The following is a 23560-nucleotide window of genomic DNA, read 5'->3' as shown; positions in this document are numbered from 1 at the left end:
GCATACCAGAGAGTGAGCAAGAGAGTGCATGTATTACTGTGTGAGTCAATGGTTTGTGTGCGTATGTTCAACATGCATCCTGCTGGGCTCAGGAAGCTGCCCTGTGACCTGTGAAGGACGCCCTGCGCCTACACACAGAACACTCCCAGGGCTTCTGAAGAAGAGGTTACGCACGCTGATACACTCACAACGCCCACACTGCGCCCACTGCATGCCGCTGTGCGCAGCTCATCAACCTACCGCACCCTAAGGTCAACAGCCCTATCTGATGTATGGACTTCATATGGATTTCATATCATTCTAAAAATACCCACAGTGGTCCCTGTGAAAGGCAAATGTCTTCCGGAAACACGCACACACGCACGCACACACACACAGATCCACAGGAGCTTGTGGCCTCCTACGCAGAGTGAGGGATATGAGTGCAATCCTACTGTGGATCGCACTCGCTCTGCTCATCATCTGCACACACAGCAGAAATGTATGCTTTGTGTTGGCTTGATGTGTGTGACTGTGTGTGTGCATGTGCGTGTGTGTGTGTGTGTGTGTGTGTGTGTGTGTGTGTGTGTGTGTGTGTGTGTGTGTTTGAATGCACCCGGAATGTGTACTTAACTTGCTGCTTCTCAGCAGTAGATATTTCCTCTGACATAGATTAAAGGTGAAACGGATGCTCTAAAACAGCAAATCTTACTGTGCAAGTACACGTTCATGTGAGTGCCCCACACTGTGCAGTGTGTGTATATACAGTGCGTGTGCACGTGTGTCTGGATTCCTTTTTATGCGTGTGTGACAGAGAGAGAGTGTGTATGCGCGGATGAGTCCCACCTGGTCCGTTGAGGAAGTCTTTGATCTGCAGACAGAGGAGAGGAGGGGGGATGCCTGTCTTGCTGTCAGTCTCCCCTGCTACCGTCTGCAGCCAGAACACGTTGTAGTCCAGAGACTCTGGCAGAGTCTTCCCTAGATCTGGAGGAGGGGAAGGGGAGGGGGGGGGGGGATCGAGAAAATGGAGTAAGACCTTTTTCCCCCAGATCTCTTAAAAAATGGAATTACCAGGGACATCACCGCACCACACAACATATCTAATCCCCCTCTCTCTAAAGGCCTATTCATACCACCTTTTCGGTGGTCACCTCACCACCTAAAACTAGAGTAAAGAATAGGCCTTAACCCTCACCAAGGCACTTGTAGTCGGAGGCAACTCCCTTCAGCACCACGTCGAACACGGACAGCTCCATCCTCTGCTTGCGGTGGTGGCAGCTGAGCAGGGCCGAGGGCTGCGTCACCTGCAGGTACAGGAGGGGCTCCAGCAGCAGGTCGCCGGCGCCCCTCCTGCCCGGCTGCCTCACGACGGTCACGCCCAGGGCCTGGCGTGCCGAGCAACGGCTGGGCACAGGCAGGCCGTCCAGGGAGAGCAGGCTGCCTCGTAGCAGGGGGGACGCCGGCTGCGTCTGCAGGGAGGTGGTATTGCTGTTGAGGAGGTCCTCGGCAGTCAGGGCCGCCAGGGAGCTCTGGGCTAAAGGCGCCGCGTCTGGTGTTGGGGAGGCCCGCGCTGTTGGGGGGGGCTCTGTCAGGACGTCGGGTTGGTTCAGGGAACTCTTCCCCAACTAGAGAAGATAAAGGGAGACACTTTCAACTTTGCCGGTTAAAACTCTAGCAGGGAGGACACATTTTAATGGAGATCATAAAGGACCACCTCACCCATTTTCAACCTATCTTCATACTTACATACTTACATACTCACTAATGTTCATTATAAGATGGCACCATTTCTATATACCCACTGTGTGTCTCAGAGTAGGGCTGTGGACAGTTCAGAAAGGTGCCTACCAGTGACATCATACAGTAGGTAGGCAGGTTTGGTCATTTCAAACAAGATTTGAATTATTATTATTAGTATTTGTAATATTAATGCAAGAACAATGGCTATTATTATAGCCTGCAGTGTCTATTAGCTTGGATTCCCCATTGTGATGTGGTGGTGTGTTTCTGAACTGTCAACAGCCCTCCTATGAGAAAGTAGAACTTTCTTTTTTAATTTGTTTAATTAAGTTCTCTGAGGGTGAAAATGTTTTATACTTGCTGCCTGTAGCTTCGCTCAGTACTCCACTGTTTGCATGCATCAACCTCTGATGTAGCCTGGTAAACCACCCCAGTCGCGTTCTGTGACCGGGGTGTGGGCGTTTTTGCAGAAACCAAATAGTGGAAGAGCCAATCAGTGTCTGCACTCAGGGATCTGTGATTGACAGACAGTAATTGGCTCTCCTGTGCACTTTTTGGTTTCTGCAAAACTCCCACAGCTCCACACACGCAGACCAATCTGCCGAAGACACATGATAATGTGAATTCACGCGACCAGGATGGTTTACCAGGCTACCTCTGATGTGCTTTGATGTCCTGGTTTAGCCAAGAGATTCACCAAGATTTCTGGTGACAGACACAGTGGACAACCTGTGTAATATCTCTTTCCATTAATGAATTAATTGCCATCACCATGTTTGTAGTCTCTGATCAGAGACGCTGATCAAGATGCTCCTGGCATTAAAACGTTAGTCCTGGTACTGTACGTATCTACCACTTTATAAATAAAAAAGGCATTTAAAAGTAACCTCCTCTGACGGTGGGGCTCCACTGGAAAAGAAACAAACCGTCAAAAAACGAACCGAGGCAATTTTAAAGCAGTCACCGAACGCAACACAATGCAGGCAGTGGAGCCACCCTTCATTGATTTAAAAGGGAACATTCCCTGACGGTGACGGAGACGCAACACTGACGCGCCCGGTGGAGCCCCGGCGTAACAAACATTCTTCAAAACTGTCTATGGCACGGAGATAAAACAATATAAATCACAAGCGCATTGAGTGTCTGACCAATCCCACACAATGTCTGTATTGGTGTCTCTGCAATGATGTTCAGCTATTTGGAAAATCTTGAAATTGCCAAAACGAACTTCGGCAAGTGTTTGTTCGCTTTCTCCGCAATGACATCATTTTGTTCTTATTGACCTGCCAATGATGAACGTTTGACTTTGTTTGGAGTATGCTGCAGGCTTTAAATGGCAGCTGAGGGCTAATGATCTTAAAGTCAAACACTTCTACAGTATCTCTCATGGCACTTGCTTTAGAAACAGGCAGGGTAAACTACATTACATTACAGTAAATCGGCTATTATTATCTGTATTAAAACAGCAACACTGTGGTTTAGATCAATTAAATGTTTTCTATTAAGATTACCATAGCCCAAGTTGTATTCATAATCCAACATAATGCATATTATGGGGCCAGAAATATAATGCATGTATACTATAGCCATTTAAGCTGTTGCACCTATCTTTAGTCGAATCAAGGAAATATTACATACAGACAAATGTACAATTTACCAAAATAACAAAACCTGTGAATAATAAAAAAGAAGTCTCACAAAATAAGTCTCACATTGAATATTGATTATTTACCTTCTCTGATGTCTCCTTCTTCTCTGGTGTGACGGGGGGGTCTGTGGAGCCTGGGGCCTTGGATGGAGTGCTGGAGCAAGCGTAGGCCATGACAGACAGCTTACTGGCGGTGAGGAACACATCGAAGGGGATGAAGTTGAGGTTCTTGGTGATGGTGGACTTTCGAGAGGGCCTGGCGATGCGGTGGTGACTGGCGCCACTCTGCTGCTCAATCTGAACGATGCGGATGCGGGCGCTGTCGCTGCCAAAGCCGCTGTCCTGCCCTCGTCCTCCTGCGCCACTGTGGCGGGAGGACGAGGGGTCCACACCCCCCGCTGCAGAGTCACGGCCGCTGAGATGCTGATGCTCCTGGCGACGCACCTTCAAGAGAGGAAACACGGAGAAGCACACTGAAGTCAGACGGTAAAATTATTCAAACAATTACATTGTTTAGATATTCATGTATGACATTAAAACTAAAGCCATGATCATAAAGGCCCAAATGTAAATAAAAATGCATATTTATAATTACATATTCACTTGACTTTAAAATGAAAGCCATGTTCAGAAAGGCCCAAAATGCATGTAGAATTCATGTATTATAAGTATAACAGTCAAAATGACATAATTCATCAGCCAGTCAGCAGAAAACACACATTTCATATTCATGAGCACACAGTCCTTTGTCAGCCACAGGAACATGGAACACAGTCTTATACACATACACACGTATGCATGCACACACACAGACACAAGTACACGCGCATGCACGCACACCCAAGTGCAGCTGCAACCTCAGTAACTGCACAAACACCTCAAAACATGTGCAACAGCCTGATAAATAGGACGAACATGAGAATCCAATTTACATGAAAACGAATTATTGCTTTATCTGAAAACAAACCAAGATGCTTTATGCTTTGTTAGCATTACAGAAAGGGGATCACAGCGTCAAATAAAAGGACTGAGAGGTTCTTTGGTGACTTTTGTTTCTTGTTTGGATACTCTCTTTTACAAGAGGACACAATCCAAATAACTCGCTTGATTGAAACCATGGACAAATTGACCAAAGCAGCAGAGCATTGCATAGCCACAGTTAGAGACATTAAAGGCATGCTCCGGGGCTTTTTCTGTGGTTTTAAAATCATTTTGCACTTCTTACGATATTGGAATGTGTCTTTTTAAAAGGGGGCCTTAGCCCAGCAAATCGAATTGTTTCGTGCAGTGACTGTGGTATTGTGTACGAAGCAGCCGGGATTTTATGCTGAGCTTCGACGTTAACGGATGCCGGGAGAATTCCAGCCGTTGTGGCAATAAAAAGCTTTCAGTGACAGATGATATAAATCAATGCGAGTAGGTTGCCGGGGTTTCAAGCTTAGAATCAAAACAGGCAGCGTTTCTCTGCTACCAAGGCATGCCATCCTCAGCGGGACCATGAAAGAACTCTCATGGGCTCCCACGGGACAGGCAAACAAGACAAACATATAAAACGAAATGCTACCTAGTAAATGATAAATCACTGTCCGTGTTTATGTACAACTGACACGTGTGAGGGAAACACGCATAAACAGAAGCGGCAAAAGTAGGGAACACATTTCCATGTACTTTTCAACATTTGTCCCGAGGCAAAAATTTGCCTGCTTTAATCTTTGTAAACATTGAAGAAAGAACAATACTGTACAGTACCCCTCCCCAGTAAAAACATTACAACACTCAGTGAGGACAGACAGAGAAGAAGGAGTATAGACTAGAGTGTGAGTATGGAGGGATGGATGGATGGATGCAGAGCAATGCAGTCAGTGTGCAATGTGAAGACCTTTCCCAGGCCTGTCTGTCCAGCGACAGTCAATTAAAAACACTCCCATTCCTGTTAAAGGTTTGTCAGGTGTGTCATGAGAGGGACTCGGGGCCCATTCATCAGTGTCTCCGCTACCATGTCCAATACAATTAGCCCATTATAGTGGCCAGGCCACCCCCATGCTTCTCACAGCACCGTGACCACTCATGTTTAATGGGCGGGACGTCCCTTTTAATTAGCTACTGCTGTGCTTGAAAATGGGATTATGATTAATCTAAAAAACAGTGAGAGAGAGAGAGCGGGAGAGCGAGCGAGCGAGAATTCTCAACAGACCAGCCGTGTGTCCCATCCTATCCCACCCTCGTCTGCTCTGACCAACCTGCACATGGTTCCTATTATAACATGTACTCTCAGCTGCCTGCCTCTCTCTCTCTCTCTCTCTCTCTCTCTCTCTCTCTCTCTCTCTCTCTCTCTCTCCTTTTCTCTCTCACTCTCTATCACTCTCTCTCACTCCCTGAGAATTTTAAATGTATATTATTGCTGTGGCAGAGATAGTGTTTCAAGACCTCCAGGCAAATACTAAAGCGACTGGCAGCACATTAGACAGAATGCTTGACTTATTAGATATTTCCTATTCTAAACAGTGTCATCAAAGGCTACGAACAAGAGACATATAAAACCCTGCATGCCTGCCTTCCTGCCTGTTCTGTTCTGTTCAGTTCTGCTGGGCCGGGCCATGTTTAGGGCTTCCATACGATCGGCCCCTGTGCCAGATCCTTCTCCTCTCCCTGGCCTAATGAGCACAGGATGTGTGCACTTCTTTTTCTGTAGAAATGTAAGATTTTCCAAGCAACAGGGAAGGGAAAGGAGGTAGAAAAGGGCCTAGACCTTCTCCATGTGTATTGTGTTAAGGGGGTGAAACTTGCATCAGGGTAGGGAGGTATTTAAAAAAGGTATCCGGCAAAGGCAAACATCCACTTCGAGCACGGCTCCTCGTCGGAAGGGACAAATAAGCCGTGCAGCTGCTGGGAAAGACAGAGCCAGGGGAGACCGCCAGAGTCTCTATCTGTCACTCTCTGTCCCTCTTCACATGCATTTACAATTACAGCAAATACCCCATCTTCTCTTTAACCATGACTAACAGAGTACCCCCTAAGCACATTTTTGTTCTATATATAGATGTTCTTACAAGTGGCCATGCAATGAGGGGTAATGAGGAACACAATGCAATGAGGGGTAATGGGGAACACAATTGGGGGCACAGAGGAAAAAGGGACAATATAAAAAGCTAGGCGGGCACGTGCACATACGCAAGTCTCTGAGCACATAGAGAAAGATTTTGGTGTAGTCACGCACGCACGCAGATTTTGGTGTAGTCACGCACGCACGCACGCACGCACGCACGCACGCACGCACGCACGCACGTGTTTGTGATCCTATAGTTTATGCTTTCAACCAATTTATTCATAGACAGAAGGCAATAAATTGGGAATACAAACATACATCGGAGCTACAGGACATGCTTGGTCCCAGATGAAGTCCCCTTTCCAGCCATTACTTTCTATTATATTATTATATAATGGCTGCACTGAAGCGCTGTTTCCAGATCCCAGTGCAATCACTCTCTGGACACACTTGATCATGATCACGAAACGTGCACACACACACACACAGATACACACAGTCTCACACACAGTCACACACACACACACACACACACACACACACACACACACACACACACACACACACACACACACACACACACACACACACACACACACACACACACACACACACACACACACACACACACACACACACACACACACACACACACACACACACACACACACACACACAACCCAATCCCCATTGGCCAATCATGAGGTCATCCCTCAGAGTCGCTAGGCAGAACATTCTGGAAAATGGAGGAAAATCCCCAAAGTGTGAAACCACGAGTCTCCGAAGTGCCAATCACATCAGAGCGCATCTGCACGACTTCTGACCCCTATTTCTGTCAGTGTAACTCATAACAGCTTGGCGTGGAGTTAGGATAATGTGCGGAAGCAAATGTCATATCAACCAAATGCCACCCGTTTGCGGTGTTGGCTGGCCAGTGGAATATGACTACATAACTTCTACATCTGAATACCCCATTCTCAACTTGATTGTTTCCAGCTGAATCACAATTAGGTCACAATTCAGGTTCCGGGATCAGGAAACATATGAAAATCCGGATGTGTTAGGATGGTAGGCAAAAAGGGTAGAATGTGAGGGGAGTGTACAAAATGGATATATATATACGCAGTCAAGAGTTCAGACTGAAGGGTTGTAGCTTGGTTGAGCTTATAGTGACGTGATGTATTAGGAAAAAAATAAACACTTGGATGACATCAAATCCAAAAGTGTACTTCTATAACAGTAACATACGCCAATTCATTATTTTAGTTTTATGCTACAGTCTCACAAAGCATCGCTCAAGGACACAAAGGAGGAACAAATTAGACCTAATGGAACATGTATTGTATGAGTGCACGCACACATGCGCTCAAGCAGTGGTTAGAACATCCCACCGCACATCCCTACTGAGTGAGAATAGGTCTAGTGGTGACATCACAGGACGGCACTGCTACATGTAAAGGTCACTCCGGTGTTATCATTAGGAAGTGACAACAGCGCTAATTGCGGAAAAGGTTCAACGCAATGGTGAGGATTACAACTGGGACATCAGTGTTGAGTGGTAGAGGTCAGTGCGGTTACATCATTAAGAGAAGTACATGGATGCTGAGCTAATAGGCTTGAGGAAGACAATGATGAGTGAACAGAGTCATGACAAGGAGCAGACGACAGCAATAAGACCATGTGGCCTGTGAGCATTTTCACTAAACTTCTGTTCCTTCTATGTAGGCCTACTGTAGGTCAAAATGTTCCTCTCTCTCTCTCTCTCTCTCTCTCTCTCTCTCTCTCTCTCTCTCTGTCCACCCGCTCAAGCCACATCATCAAAGTAAGAACTAAAAATATCCAGAACAATTAACTTCAGTGTCCACTGTCCAATATTAGGAGCTTGAATGAAATAGGGGGACAAAACCATAGAAAATGGAAACCGCAAGCATTGTAAATCATACAAATTACAAAACAGGCCTGGCAAGTGAGGTCAGGTCAGTTTAAAATTCTTACTACGTTCATCTGAATCCTTCTGTGTTCCTGTAACTAGACTTCCAATTAAACAGCATGGAAGCATACACAGTAAATCTCTCTGCCGGTCCTGCTCAGCGGAGCTACTTAGTCTGAAGATTGTCTGGATGGTAATAAACTCCTGTATCTTGACTATATCAGAGTTTACAGGTTAAGCTCACGCTGTGCTGCTCTATTGTTCAGTGGAACCATAAAGCCAAAGGCAGACCTATGATGTAAGAATAAGGCAATACCTCATTTTCATCAAAAATAATAACAATAATACTTAACCAAATGCCATAAAGACCACAATTCATTCCGTTATTTTCTGGCGAGGGGAGGGGGGAGAGAGACATTTATAATATGAAGTCACTTCTCTTTGTAAGCCTTAACGGCGGGTCTCAAAGCAACAAGGCATCAAAGGCAGTCGTTTTAATACATTGAACTTTGTTTCAATAACAAAGGCAACCTGCTATGCACTTCGGCTGAACCACAACAAAGCGCCAATGGAGGGTCGCGACCCCTGAGCTCACAAATGGATGCCGAGCCCTTCGGAGTCACTGTCAACTGTACTTTAAACACGACGCACACCAAAGCGCAGGACAGGCGAGCGGGGGCTTTCTTTAACGAGCTCCCACCGCAGAGCACAGAGTGTGGGCGGATGGTTCGACTGCTTCGGGGCACAGCGGCATGTTCCTCAACAGAACATGCGGGGGAATATGCAGCACTGTGCCTGGTCATCTCTCCCTCGTCATTTATTACAGACCCCTCTGTACAACCTCTCTGTCTCTCTCTATGGTTGTCTCCTCTGGACAGGATGGGATAAATAACAGCCAGCTAGTTTCCCTTTCGTGTCGGGGGCTTTTTGGTTCTCCTGATGTTACGTTGTATGGACAGGGGGATAGTAAACATCCGGGTGACAGGAATAGTTCAAATATGTTGACATTCCTAAAGCAGTGGGTCAGTCGGAAACACCTCCCACCCAACGGAGAGGAGCGGAGATGATAGGAAGAAATGATGATTTGGACGAATTCGTGATTTTGAGAAGTCAGACTGTAATAGTATGACTGAAGGCCAATAATAAGGTAAATAATAGGCTAGAATAACCAACCAATGGCACACCTAACAAAACAGGACAATGTTATTTGCATGACTCATGGATTCATGGTTTGGACAGAAACAAAGATAAAGCCTGTCCCTGTGCAGCGTGAGTCACTGCGCTCCATCTGGGAAGTTAGTGCATGCTGCACAACAAAACGCTGGCTCCTGGAGATGAAACAGCCAGGGCCTTCCTTTTAGAACTTAAATGGCGTTCAAATGTGTTCTCTCCGACATCAGTATTTGGCCCTGCATGCAGCCTCGGTTTGCTTACAAATATTTTGCCACAAAAACAGCGCAGATGGCAGATCTGCTCAGTGTTAACGGGGTACACTTTGAGAGCTCTGACATGCAGCAGGCTGCAATGTGGTGCTCAACACACTCCGTTCAACTTCCAGGCCTTCCCAGCATGACACCAGGCCCTGTGAGAAGCTCGCCAAACCATCCATACCCTGCTCCTAATCTTTGGCAATCCACAACGATTTAAGAGGGCTGACATTGCACCACCATTGGAGGTCTTATACAGCTTCAATCTTCCACAGCAAATCCAGCCGGTCCAAACCAAAACCCTGATCTGGGATCCACCAACCAAATCCAAAAGGTTAGTTTTGGGGTGAACATGAGGACATGCAGGGTTATTCTGTATGTCTACAATGATACAGCGGGTGTTGGAGTACTGCAGGACAGGGCAAGACGTACGACTCACTGCAGGAAGACATTCACAAAATGTCAGAATTGCTAGATTAACCCATTCAGGCCTGACGTCGAAATTTAAAAAAAAACGTTTTCTAAATCATGAAAATTTTCGGAAAGATTTGAGGCACATTTTAACGATTTTTCAAAAATAGCAGACCTACAAGTTCATAGCGCGCCACTCGGTGGCGCGCTATGAGCTTGTAGATCTGCTATTTTTCAATAGCTAAATTATAACATAATGTTTAAAACACCAAAACGGGTTCCCGCCCCAAAATGGGTTAATGGTTAATGTGGTTAAACGCTAACGTGACATGGATGCGTTCCAGGTCTCAATGGATTAACGCCACGGCTGTGTTAGTGAAAACAAACAGAGAAGGGAAAGTGAGCGGAGCATCATGATGTAAGCCTTTAGAAATGATACACAGAACATCTCGCTGGTCCAGCATAATCTCTTGGCTGGGATCAGATGCTGCCGAACCGACTTTATCTCCAAAAGCTTCCATCGTTACTGATAAACAAGATATCAATCACACGATAAACAAAACAGGAACTGTAAAAATATGAAAACGTTGATGATTAAGTTACCATGAGTCAACAAGCAGAACTTGGCAAAACAGATGGTATCCATGAATGGATAGATGGCTTTTATAAAAATACAAAAATCCTTTATCATCAACCCCCATATGTACTGTACTTTATGTTCCCATACAGAAGAAACCATATTCCTGACATTTCACATTGTTTGGTGACATTGATTAAACTGAAGATGAAGGCCAGATGTGGATAGAGGTGTGATGGTGAGATAGAGTGAGATGGAGAAACGGAGTGGGGGAGGGAGAAATAGACAAAAGCAATGGAGGAAGAGTCGGAGCAAGCAAAATGAAGTGTGTGTGTGGTGTGTGTGTGTGTGTGTGTGTGTGTGTGTGTGGGGGGGGGGGGTGGTTAGAGAGATAGAAAGACTTTAATTTCTGTGATCCCAGCCTCTGCAGAGAATCAGAATCATCATAAGGCATTCTCTCTCTCTCTCTCTCTCTCTCTCCTGCTCTCGGCCTCCCCCCTCCCTTTCCCAGGCAGTGAAGTAGAGAACAACTGGCTCTCATTAGCCATCACCATCTCTATTTAGGTTTGAGATTTGTGCAGGGGTAATTTTCTAATCTAATATTCAGGCTCCAGTGTTTATACATGCCGAGGGTCCCTGAGTGAGGTGGGCTATGGCGCTGATGTTGGCGGTCATGGGTGTGCGAGCGACTGAGTGAGGAGCGAAGGGTGTGTGCAACAGACAGTGAGAGGAAAGAGGGGAACTGTGTTTTTGTCTATGCGTTTATTATGTGTCTTGTAAATAAGTATCTATGTGGGAGTCTATGGTGCAGAAAATGAGCAACTTGCCAAGACCGCTGACCCATCATCTCTTCAGTCAATGTTTACGTCTGGGGGGTAAAGCACAGTGGCTCTGCACCACAACTATCCCTCCCTCCCTCACTCACTCTCTCTTTTCTCTCTCTTTTCTCTCTCTCTCTCTCTCTCTCTCTCACACACTCACACTCACACTCACACTCACACTCACACTCACACTCACACTCACACGGCACAAGAAATCACACACACACACACACACACACACACGGCACGGCACAAGAAATCAACACAAACACAGTCGCAAACACACATGCCACGACTCAAGACATGACATCCCGATACACAACGTGGCAGCATGGAAGTATGCAGCTGGCTGATGCTCATGTTTCAGTCTGGCCCTACAGTTCATCCACACAAGCTGTACAACTTAATGTCATTAGAGTTGGGCTTTGTGCCTCCAACCAACAAGACAATAGAAGAGCCTTCAAGCTGCATAGTCTTCAGCGTGGCTCTCCTTTTCCTCCAGAGCAGACATTGAAGCCTGCTCTTCAAACTGGAAGAGAAGAGATGGCTTCCATTATTAACTAACGCAGTGTTCTTCACTACACCGCCATGTCTGTGTTCTCTGCTTTAGTTACGATGCAGTGTTCTTCACTACACCGCCATGTCTGTGTTCTCTGCTTTAGTTACGATGCAGTGTTCTTCACTACACCGCCATGTCTGTGTTCTCTGCTTTAGTTACGATGCAGTGTTCTTCACTACACCGCCATGTCTGTGTTCTCTGCTTTAGTTACGATGCAGTGTTCTTCACTACACCGCCATGTCTGTGTTCTCTGCTTTAGTTACGATGCAGTGTTCTTCACTACACCGCCATGTCTGTGTTCTCTGCTTTAGTTACGATGCAGTGTTCTTCACTACACCGCCATGTCTGTGTTCTCTGCTTTAGTTACGATGCAGTGTTCTTCACTACACCGCCATGTCTGTGTTCTCTGCTTTAGTTACGATGCAGTGTTCTTCACTACACCGCCATGTCTGTGTTCTCTGCTTTAGTTACGATGCAGTGTTCTTCACTACACCGCCATGTCTGTGTTCTAGTTACTACACCGCCATGTCTGTGTTCTCTGCTTTAGTTACGGGGTCACAGGGAAACAGCAACGGCAGGGAAAACAACCACGACCCAGGGAGAGACGGGGGGCTGCTGGGAGCAGGAGAACATGGGGGAAGAAAAGGGGGAGATGAGCCCCAGGTGGCCTGCAGAGGACTGTGAGCGATGCGGTTCCGATCAACTTGTACCCTGGGGAGCAAACGCATGCACATACACACATGGCGGTACAAAGACACACTTGCGTGCACGTAGGCCAGCTTGCATACACGTGAAATCACACGAAACTGTGGGAATTCGTACGTGAACGTTGTGCATACGCACACACATTCACAACGCCATGAAGGCGGGAGGAATCCTGGCGCTTTGTCTATTTACGAAGTTGAAATTAGATAATAATGGTCCTTTAATTTAACCCTGGATGTGCTCCCAGGGTTCCCAATGCTGCATGTCGGCCCCTCAGAGGAGGATGATGCAAGACCCTCCTGTCCCCTGATCTAGGTTGGCTGGGAGGAACTCAGTAAGGGGGGGGAGGGGGGGAGGGACACCCAAGGGCAAGGCTACAGAACGGAGTGGTGGTGATTCAATCTGAACGTGGACCAATTGTGAAGAGGAAAAACCTAGTAAGACTACGAAAAAAGAAAAAGAAAAGGAACCTGATCTTCAGATTTTCTAACACATTGAATATATCAGACAAACAGGGTTCAAGAGGACATGTTGGATGAAAAGCTCATTCAAGAGCTTTGAAATACGTTGAGGACTAAACTGGGATTTGGGACTAAGGTTAAACAGGGTGGACGACCTCGCTGCATACTGTATCTAATGTTTGCATAATGTTTTTTCCACTTTGTTCGGCATTACCTAGGTCCATCTGCATTTCAAACTACTGCACCTTAAATACTGTATCTTAGGCATATATTTGGCATTTTACACAAAAGTCAGAAAAATTTGTGGCGTGCTTGATGATTTGCGTTTGACATGAACAACTGAGCCCAGCTGAGCCTCTGGATTAGCTTCGAGCAGGCAAACTGAAACAGGTGAAGTATAAAATCCAGCGCACCTCTTGAGTATCTTAAAGCATGTGAGCGGTGTTTCTGAGCCAGATATCTCCAGTGGTTATATGGCACCTATACGAGCATGTCAGTCATTGGCTCGGACTAATTTAGGTTTCACATGCCTCTATCAGGTTACAAGGCCACAGTCACAGGCCTTAAGCAATGACAAAAACATCACTCATCTCACAGAGAGCTTACACATCCATAGATATGAGTTGTGAGTATAGTTAGAAATCTGACTAGTTCATACAGTACAAGATGCACATGAAACTGAGCACATCTCATGTGACAAAGCGATGGCCATTCATTCTGTTAGATTGCCTATTACCTAAATATTAAGCTGTGAGTGAGTTCAGTCTAATGTTACTGTGTGATTGAATGTTCTGCAAAATACACTGCACTGATGTGAGCGATGTATGTCTGCCTACCTGCATACCTACCTGCAAGTGTTACATTATTATTATTATCTTATGTCTAAATTTAATATGGTCGCAACTAGGCATGTAACGATATATCGTATATCGATATATATCGATATTAATCCCGACGATATGAATCGATTCATTGAAATTAAAAATGAATACTTTTTTTGGGGGGGGCTAGTGTGTGATGTGAAATGTGAGCTCATATTCAAGTGCTTTTGGAGAGAAATGACAGTCACTTTCAGTAGTAGAGCACTGTAGAGGGGAGGTGTGTGTGTCTGTGACTGTGCCCAGGTGATGATGGTCGTTGATACTCATCAAGGAAGGCAATTATGTTTCTGCACTGTCAAAAGTAATGCTACTTTTTTGCAATGTAGTTAAATAAAAAATCTCAGGGGGGAAGATAAATTATATAAAATTAAAAAAACTGTAATTTTTCTTTAAAATATATATATTTTTTAATATCGTGAAAAATCGTGAACCTCATATCGTGATGCGAATCGTATAGTGAATCGTTACATGCCTAGTCGCAACTAATATGGTCGCACTGTATATTTGCACATAAGTGAAATTTGTCCTCTGCATGTACCCATCCTATAACTAGTATGAGTGACCACAATAATTACAGCACTCATCTGGGTAGTTTAGTATAACATGTATGAAAAGCTGTCTCCTAAACCTAGATAGTCAGACACACACACAAACACAGAAATCGTCCGTGCCCCATCTGAGTCAGATGGTGAACATAATACTCCTCATCACCTGTTATTCTAGGTGGAAACTTGCTTATACAGGTGTGAGCCCAAAAACTCTCACCTTTTCCCTCTCTTTCAGACAAAACCTCAGTACCAGTCCCAAAGAGTTCGATGGTATGTGTGTGTCTGTACTACTTGGCCCGGTGTGCCCTGCTTTTACTAGTCCCCAGGGTCTGTGACCCCATTTCCCCTGCAGTCCGAGAGAGAGAGAAAGAGAGAGAGAGAGAGAGAGAGGGCACCCGTCTCCTCCTCACCTGAGCCGACACCCGATCCCAGGGTTCATGGCGGGGGCCCGCTGCCTTCTTCTCAAAGGCGGCGTTTGTTTCCCCGCTCTAATAGAATTCTAACCTCCGTGATTTTATCTGGAGTTTTCACGCCAATTTCGACAAAACCGATTTGAGGATGGGGGGGGTCGGGTGGGCAATTCAGCTGCTACTGATCTCAAATAGATTGAGTTTCCGAGGGGGCCAATTTAAGAATGTGCCAGGGTTTATGCTTTGAGAAGGGAGGGGCAGGTGGGGGTTTGAACTGCTCTGTGGCACTCAGCTCTGGGAAGGTGAGTTGTTTTGACTGGCTGTCAATTAGCAGTTGATTCACGTAGGAGGGGTCAGTGAGCCCCGTGTGCACCAAGAAAAAAAGATATGGTTTCATAACAAGAGAAGGGGAGCGAGATGAACGCTGGCTATAAAAATATGTATGTTTAAGATAAGCTGAAGCAGTGGTGCTTACTTAACAGATGTCAGGCCAGCCAGAATGGAAAGGGAGATGGACGCGCAGGGAGCCGTATTTGTTATTGCTCTCGGCAGCAAGTGGGTGAATGAAAATAATGGCAAATGAGTGGGAATGGAAGGGGGTGTGTGTGTGTGGAGGGGGGTGGCTGGCTGAGAAGGGACCTGGGTCAACAGGCAGGTTGAATGGTTTGGAGCTGACCTCTGAGGGACTTCGGCTCCCACATTTAGACTGAACACTAGAGATCGAACCGGGACCCAAAGCAAACACAGAACAGTCATGGCTCTGTCTCCTTGTCTCACTCCATCACGTCTTGTCCTTCTCTCCATCCGCTTGGCCCTTGTTTCTCTCCTATGTTCTGTCTCTCTCACCTCACGATCTGTCATTTCACCATTCACTCTCATGCTGTCCCCTCTTTTTGCTGTTTTAATTTTTATCCCACGATTTTGTAACCCATTTTTCACCCCTGTGTCAATTATCTAATGTGATCCTGGGCTCTACACACCCTCCGCCAACCTGAGGAGAGCAACGGACTTGAACTCATGCTTCCTTCATGCCTGAGTGTCCAAGTTGCTCCTTTTCACCTGACAGGGGGGAGTTTCCCTGGTTGGACTTAGCGCGTGGAAGGAACACGTTATTCCAACCAGTTCCTTTCCCCTCCATCAGGTGCCCCGGCTGGCCAGGGGGAGGCAGTTTAGATTACTGCATGTGTTTTGTGAGGGTCCCCTCTTACCACTGCATTCACTAGGCTTCTCTCCTTCTCTTTCTGGGGCCTCTGTAAGCCTCTCCCAGCCCTTCTGCCTCTCTCTCTCTCTGTGGCTTTAATTCTGTCCATGGGCCAGGAATGTCCAGAAGAGCTCTTCTGACACCTCACTGTCCTGGACAGCTCAGATGTAAAGAATAGACACCAGCGTCCAGCTTTCAGAGCTCAACAGCTACGAGACAATATGAAACACTCATCACAGAGAGGAGAAATGTTGGACACGGTTTACTTTAAAACATACACAGAACATGGATCCAGGTCTGGGTCGCTAACTGAGCCAAGCTTGTCAACAACACCACCGCTTAGATAAGCTGTGTTCTGTGCTTTTGACGTCCAACTAATACTCCTACGTGGACCAGAGCAGAATATTGTTGTAGAGGAGAGCAGGATAGGCCAGCGAGCTTCTAGGCTCCCACCGTGTGAAGTGTAGCAACATTTCAGAAAGACACTGGAGGTGCAGAAAACTCTTCATTTGTACATATCAAACTGTTGGATACATTCCAAATCTTTAGAACTAAAGGTCATACGCCTATCTGTTCATTGGCTAATACAATGTTCCCGTCTCAAGAGTACAGACAGAAGCTTAACTATACTGTAGCTTCTGACAGTAGTTATTCGCCGGCCTCCACAATACATTACGTTAAAACAATGAATATGTCAGCGGACTGCAATATATAGATATAGTTGCTATTATTGGTATTGTTGTCTTCTTAATCTTAATCCCCCCCCCCCCCCCCCCCCCCCCCCCACCTACTGAACTTCGCACCTCTCTCTCTTCCCCACCACCAGGTCAAGGCAGATGGATGCCCACCACAGAGCCTGGTTCTGTTTGAGGTTTCTTCACATTAAAGCTGAGTTTTCCTTTGCCACTGTTGCTAAACAGTTGCTATGAAACGTCGGGTCGCTGCTCTATATGTAATGTGATTCGAGAAAACTTGATTTGACTATATAATAAAAAATGATTTTAAATTGAATTGAAAACCAAGCAAGATAAACTACATTTCAATGTGGGAGCACAAAAAAATGAAACAACACAGACATCAGTAAAGAGGCCTTCTCCCCACTAATACCTAAAACAGCTGTCCAAACCCACATACAGACCAAAGCGGCTACCAACCAATATGCTGGTCCCTGCCATAAATCCACTCCTCGAAGAGCGGTTCGTCTTGGCTGGGAATCTGTGCCACTTGTGACACCATCTAAGTGCTGTGTTTAGTCAAGCTTGCGTGAGACCGTGGGCCGCCTCCCCTACACAGTGCAGCGTAGCGGCCATCTACTGTAGGAGGTAATATCACAGTAATATCATAATCTACGGACTGTCAACTTATATCTGTCTCAGTGTAGGAACTCCCCCCCCCCCCCCCCCATCCACTGAGAGCTGGCCAGCCCATTGAACGGCTCTGGAAAGATGTGCGCTTTTCCAACCAGGGGCTGTGCCAGTCCACAGAGAGAGAGAGAGAGAGAGAGAGAGAGAGAGAGAGAGAAAGAGAGATACTGTATGATGAATAGAGAAGAGACGATTGCAATTGGAGAGGGAGGATAAGCACGTAAGCCCAATTAAAAAATAATAATAGTAGCGATGCATTGTAATCTTGTAGATCTCACATTTTAGATTTTGTTTTTCTTGAACATTTTCGAAATGTCCAAAATAGGGACACAATGGTGACAGGGCTATAGATTGCAAACTTGAGAAGAAGCAGTTGGCTGGTGTGATCATGGAGCTGTCCACAGGCTGTCGAGTGTAAAACTAATGAAGACATTCATTGATCTAATGCGAGGATGGGGAGGTGAAGAAGAACAGGCAGGGATAGAGCAATTGGATGAGAGAGAGGTTCTCCACGTGTGTGTTTACTCAAACACTGATTCAGAGGTTCCTGTGACGCCTGATACCATGTCTTGAACCTGGGCCCCGGCACACGCCACTCTGTGTGTGTGTGTGTGTGTGTGTGTGTGTGTGTGTGTGTGTGTGTGTGTGTGTGTGTGTGTGTGTGTGTGTGTGTGTCAGGAAGTCTAAAGCCCTGTTTCCCATGCGTGTAATCATCCCAGGATGAGGTGAAGGATAAAGCCGAGTGGGACTTCCCCTACACTAGAGGGTATTTTCCTCTCACACTGTGGTACAAGCACATGGTCTGACTGAACGGAAGAAAGGAAGAAAGAAAGAAAGAAAGAAAGAAAGAAAGAAAGAAAGAAAGAAAGAAAAAGATGCCAACTTTTAGATAAAAAAGCAATTTCTTAACTGCTCCCTTTGCTTTCAAGTGTTATTGTTTTACCAGTTCGTCTGGACATTTTTGACATAGTACTTTGCGAGTCTATCATTGTGGCGTTTACTGGCAGGCGGTGATGCCAGTGAAGAGAGTTTCCACTGTAACATTCTCAACATTCAGATGTAGAATAGAGAGAGAGAGAGGAAGAGAGACTGGTACAGTACGGATCAGTAGCCGATGGGTGAGAAACAGACATTCAGATTCTCCCGTGAAATCATGTCATCGGCGTGTCACGCACGCACGCACGCACGCACGCACGCACGCACGCACGCACGCACGCACGCACGCACGCACGCACGCACGCACGCACGCACGCACGCACGCACGCACGCACGCACGCACGCACGCACGCACGCACGCATGCAGCTTCTCCTAGGTCAGCTGTGCAGTCATAAAGCAGCATTACAGTATTGGCTTCCAACTGAAAGGCTGCTGCCACTTCAAACGAGGGAAAGTTACCAGTTACCATGCAGAGAATGTGGGGACCATGTGTGTGTGTCTATGCATAATATGTGTGCGCTACTCCATGCGAGTACAAGTGCGTACTGCGTATTGTGCATTACTAGTGTCTGCATGTGTTATGTGTGAGTGTATCTGCTTGTTATGCTTTTATGTATCTGTGTGTGTGTGTGTGTGTGTGTGTGTGTGTGTGTGTGTGTGTGTGTGTGTGTGTGTGTGTGTGTGTGTGTGTGTGTGTGTGTTGGTGTGGAACAGTACTGATGACAGAGCAGTGAGATAAGTCCCTATGGTCTATTCATAGCTTCCTGGCCCGAAGACCTCCTGCTGCTGAAAGCTGCCTGATCTGTGGCCTGGCCTCACTCTATCAACATCATCAACGGGACAACACGGAGATGAAAACAAAATGCAACACGCTGAAACTAATATGGAGATAACCATCATAATACTGTGATTTGTACAGTGAGAGGAAAAACAAAGCTGCGATACGAGTACATAATCTCACATTGTATTGATCGGTGATTATTACACCATACCATAGCATTTTATTTTTATGTCCAGTCATTCACAAGATAGTCTAGTTGCCAGCCCATAGAGCCCCATTGTGAACCCGGACATGTTGAGTACACCAAAGGTTTATGTTATAGTAAGGGAATTTTATCAGGTATTTGACCAATCTGGGAACTAAATCGTTACCAAGATATTTCTTCACCAATGTGTTTCTAAAGGTGTCTAATAACATATACTAAAAGTTTGAAATTCAACTCCTGTGGGAAATTGAGTTATTAGCATAATATGTGATATATACCCTTAACATCCTATATAAGGCAAAAAAGTCCAAATTTCATCATTCTTTAAGTAGCATGTGACATATGAAACTAGGGGGTTTTCATGATTCTGAATCCATTCCAAGCATTAGTTTTGCACAAAAAACACTCCTTGGGCTAAATTAGGCCATATCGACTTGACCAAATGGGCTGACCTCATCACGTTTGTAAGGCCGTTTTCCTCCCAAGGAGTGTTTTTTGTGCAAAACTAATGCTTGGAATGGATTCAGAATCATGAAAACCCCCTAGTTTCATATGTCACATGCTACTTAAAGAATGATGAAATTTGGACTTTTTTGCCTTATATAGGATGTTATGGGTATTTGTGATTACGGCTATGGCCGTTTTAGCCTAAGGAGTGTATTTGCTTGGAATGGATTCAGCATCATGAAAACCCCCTAGTTTGACATGTCACATGCTACATAAAGCATGATGAAATTTATATATTTTTTTCCTTATAGGTTGTTAATGGTATGATCAGATATTATGCCAATTATGAAAATTTCTCAACATACGTATGCAAGTTAGCATCCAGCAGTTTATACATGCTGGGGACCCATACTAAACATTTCTAACATAAAACGTGTACTCAACATTTACATTCTGGCTACTAGACTAAGACGCATCCTTCATGGGATTATTCAGACACATTCAACAAAAACAGAGAATGGTGGTACACATACACATATCCATCTGAAGCAGGGCACACAATTAAAATGATAGAACAATAAATCAAATAACTGAAATCTAAAAGGCAAGACTGCTTGTAGATGTGAGGGTAAGATGTCAAACTCATGGCTAAGGTCACTCACACCCTATGCAATGATGGACACTAAATGTCTACTCTCTTAGCACAGCACTCTGTCGCCAGAAATGCCCCTCACACACGCATGCACGCAAGCACGTGCGCGCGCAAACACACACACACACACACACACACACACACACACACACACACACACACACACACACACACACACACACACACACACACACACACACACACACACACACACACACACACACACACACACGTTGGTGAGACTCCCACACATTGCCCACGCGCCTGCCTCGCCTTGCCACTGCCAAGGAACCCAAAAGCCCCTACAAAACAAATTCATTAACGTAGACAATAAAAGCCAGCTGTGTGGGACGATGAGAACTGTTTGAAATCAGTGCCCGGGATTCTGCAGAATCTGTTCAAGGCAAACAGCGTGTTCTCAAAACTTTAGGAAAAAAAAGAAAAAAAAAAGAATGAAAGAAAGGGATCTGGAATATAAAGAAGAAAGAAAGAAAGAAAAAAAGAAAGAAAGAAAGAAAGAAAGAAAGAAAGAAAGAGAGAAAGAAAGAAGGAGAGAGAGAGAGAGAGAGAGACAGAGGGGGGGCAGTGTTGTTTAATTTATGTTCTTATTGAGGACACAGCAGAGATGCTTTGTTGAAACACAACAACAAAACAGTTCCACTGCAGCAGATGGCTGAGTTGTAAGACCCTTTCAACAGGTTGCAGAGAAGAACTACAAAGACCATCATGACTCATGAGTAATGTTGAGTCTGTCCAAAAGCAAAACCCCTTCCACTTTTTTTCCAAATTGGAACAGGTGAAAGGGGACTTTTGATTATATGATTGGTTCTAATTTCTCACTGGTTCTGAAACGGTCGTCTGAATTGACATTGGCAAGGCTGTAGAACTATTGGATGATTGCGTGTATTCCGTTAGCAGGAGGGCAGACAGGGAGTTGTGTTATTGTATACTATTGTTCTCTTCGATCACAATCAAAAAGCCACTACCTGTTCCAAACTCATATTCCAAACAATGTCAACAGCCACAGATAGTGATTTTATTTGACAGCAGTGTGTCTAATGCGCTAGTGGGGGGTAGACAGGCTGTTGGCAGAGCGGACTGCGAGTGAGAAGAAACAGCCTTTGGGAGTGAGCGTGTGCTGCGCTCTGCTGTGGAGTCAGACCACGCAGTACTTCAACAACCCACTAGAGGGCTCTGCAGCATGTGGAATGGAGGCTTCAGGCTTGCACAAAGCAGGACATGGCACAGCAGACTGGGTCTTAGTCACACTGACCTCCTGGATGCGGGGGCCAGGGCCAGGGCTGGGCCGCGGGACACATGTGTCTGCCAAAGGACTTACGACATCCAGCTTGATGGATGGTCAAATAGTTTTAAAAAGGGAGTCCAAAAAGCCCAAAGCCAGACTGCGTTTTTAGTCATATTGAATGCTGCAGAAAAACACAAAGTCACTGACCTCAGCGTTACTGGAATAACTATGTATAATTATACCACCATTAATATACTAAATACATAGTTACAGACTTAAAGGTGACAGAGAAGTTTCACCCAGCTTCATGTCTTCCATTGTCAGTGTTGGCTCTGTGACTGTTGCGTTACCTCAATTTGAATGATTAAAATGATGATGGATTTACGCCATTAACTCTCTGATGGAGTGTTTCATCATCAGCCAATAGCCTTGCTTGTTCTCGGCCACCTGACTGACCAGGCGACCCTCAAAAGAGCTGCTGACGGTAGTCACAGCTCTTGGTCCTGAACCCAGGTGAACTCTCTGCGTCAGTCCACTGCCTCATAACAGAATCAAGCCATGAATCATTACAAGCCAGGGTGAGGGCTCAGAGATCGACCTCAGATCAGAACCAGATGCACGTCAGGCACCTCCTGAAGATTGACTGTCTAACAAAAAAAGGAAAAAAAATCCCACTTCCCCTTACCCACCCAGTCAACAGACACGGCCTCTCTCTCAAGAGAGCAAACACATTCATTTCCTATGGTGGTGCATCAACAGCCCCAATGGAACAGTAGATTCGAAGGAATTGATAGTGACACATGGTAGTGGTTTGAATGTGTCACTGTGCGGCTTTTGGACTGGGAGGGCTGATGCTCTCTAGGTGCCGCTGGATGACGACAACCTGCGTCTGTGTTGCTTGTGTGTGCAGGAGGTACAGTAGTTTACATACCACACATTGCTCCACATCGTGTCTCAGTGTATCTCCGCTGGTTACCAGAAACAGAGTAAAGATGTAGAGCTAATACTGATCATCTAATCTAAGTGCAAATCTTAACCAAATAAAACCTTATACTTCATTGACTGGGGTCCCCCTGGCGTCTATGCTTGGCCCACTCCCTTGTCCCCTCTACAAGAAATCTCTTTGCAGAAAATGGCCGATCTACAAGCTCATAACGCATCGCAATGCAACGCCTTGTGAGTGTGTATATCTGCCTATTATGACATTCCCAGAATAGGAACGATATACAGTTGGAGGCCATCGATATTGTCCTTTTCTTTTTGCTGAGGTTTGCGTGATCTGCGCAAAAGGACAGTTAACCCATTTTGGGCGGGAACCCCTTTTGGTGTTTTAAACATTATGTTATAATTTAGCTATTGAAAAATAGCAGATCTACAAGCTCATAGCTTGTAGGTCTGCTATTTTTGAAAAATCGTGAAAATATTTATTTCAGAAAACTGGAGGATTTAGAAGGATTTTTTAAAGTTTTGAGGTCAGGCCTAAATGGGTCAAATGATAAGGGACAATATCGGTGGCACCCAACTGTAGGGTTCAAGTGATTAAGGAGCCAGCTATGCAACAACTACAGTGTCTTCCTGTCTCTT

At 45.5% G+C, this 23560-nt stretch overlaps 1 protein-coding gene across 1 annotated transcript in view; it reads right to left on the bottom strand.

Moving 5' to 3' along the window:
- Positions 1 to 23560, bottom strand: part of vps13b (vacuolar protein sorting 13 homolog B) — a 405382-nt gene that overhangs the window by 126793 nt on the left and 255029 nt on the right. The window contains exons 36-38 of the mRNA XM_079503680.1: positions 3452 to 3811; positions 1175 to 1604; positions 826 to 963 (exon numbers count right to left, since the gene is read on the bottom strand). Of these exons, the coding sequence (XP_079359806.1) occupies positions 826 to 963; positions 1175 to 1604; positions 3452 to 3811 (928 nt within the window). The remainder of the gene's footprint in view (positions 1 to 825; positions 964 to 1174; positions 1605 to 3451; positions 3812 to 23560) is intronic.

The sequence above is a fragment of the Electrona antarctica genome (assembly GCF_951216825.1).
Source record: "Electrona antarctica genome assembly, chromosome: 6".
In the NCBI taxonomy this organism is placed as follows: Eukaryota; Metazoa; Chordata; class Actinopteri; order Myctophiformes; family Myctophidae; genus Electrona; species Electrona antarctica.
The sequence above is the reverse complement of the archived record's forward strand: the minus strand, read 5'-3'. Positions and strand labels throughout refer to the sequence as shown.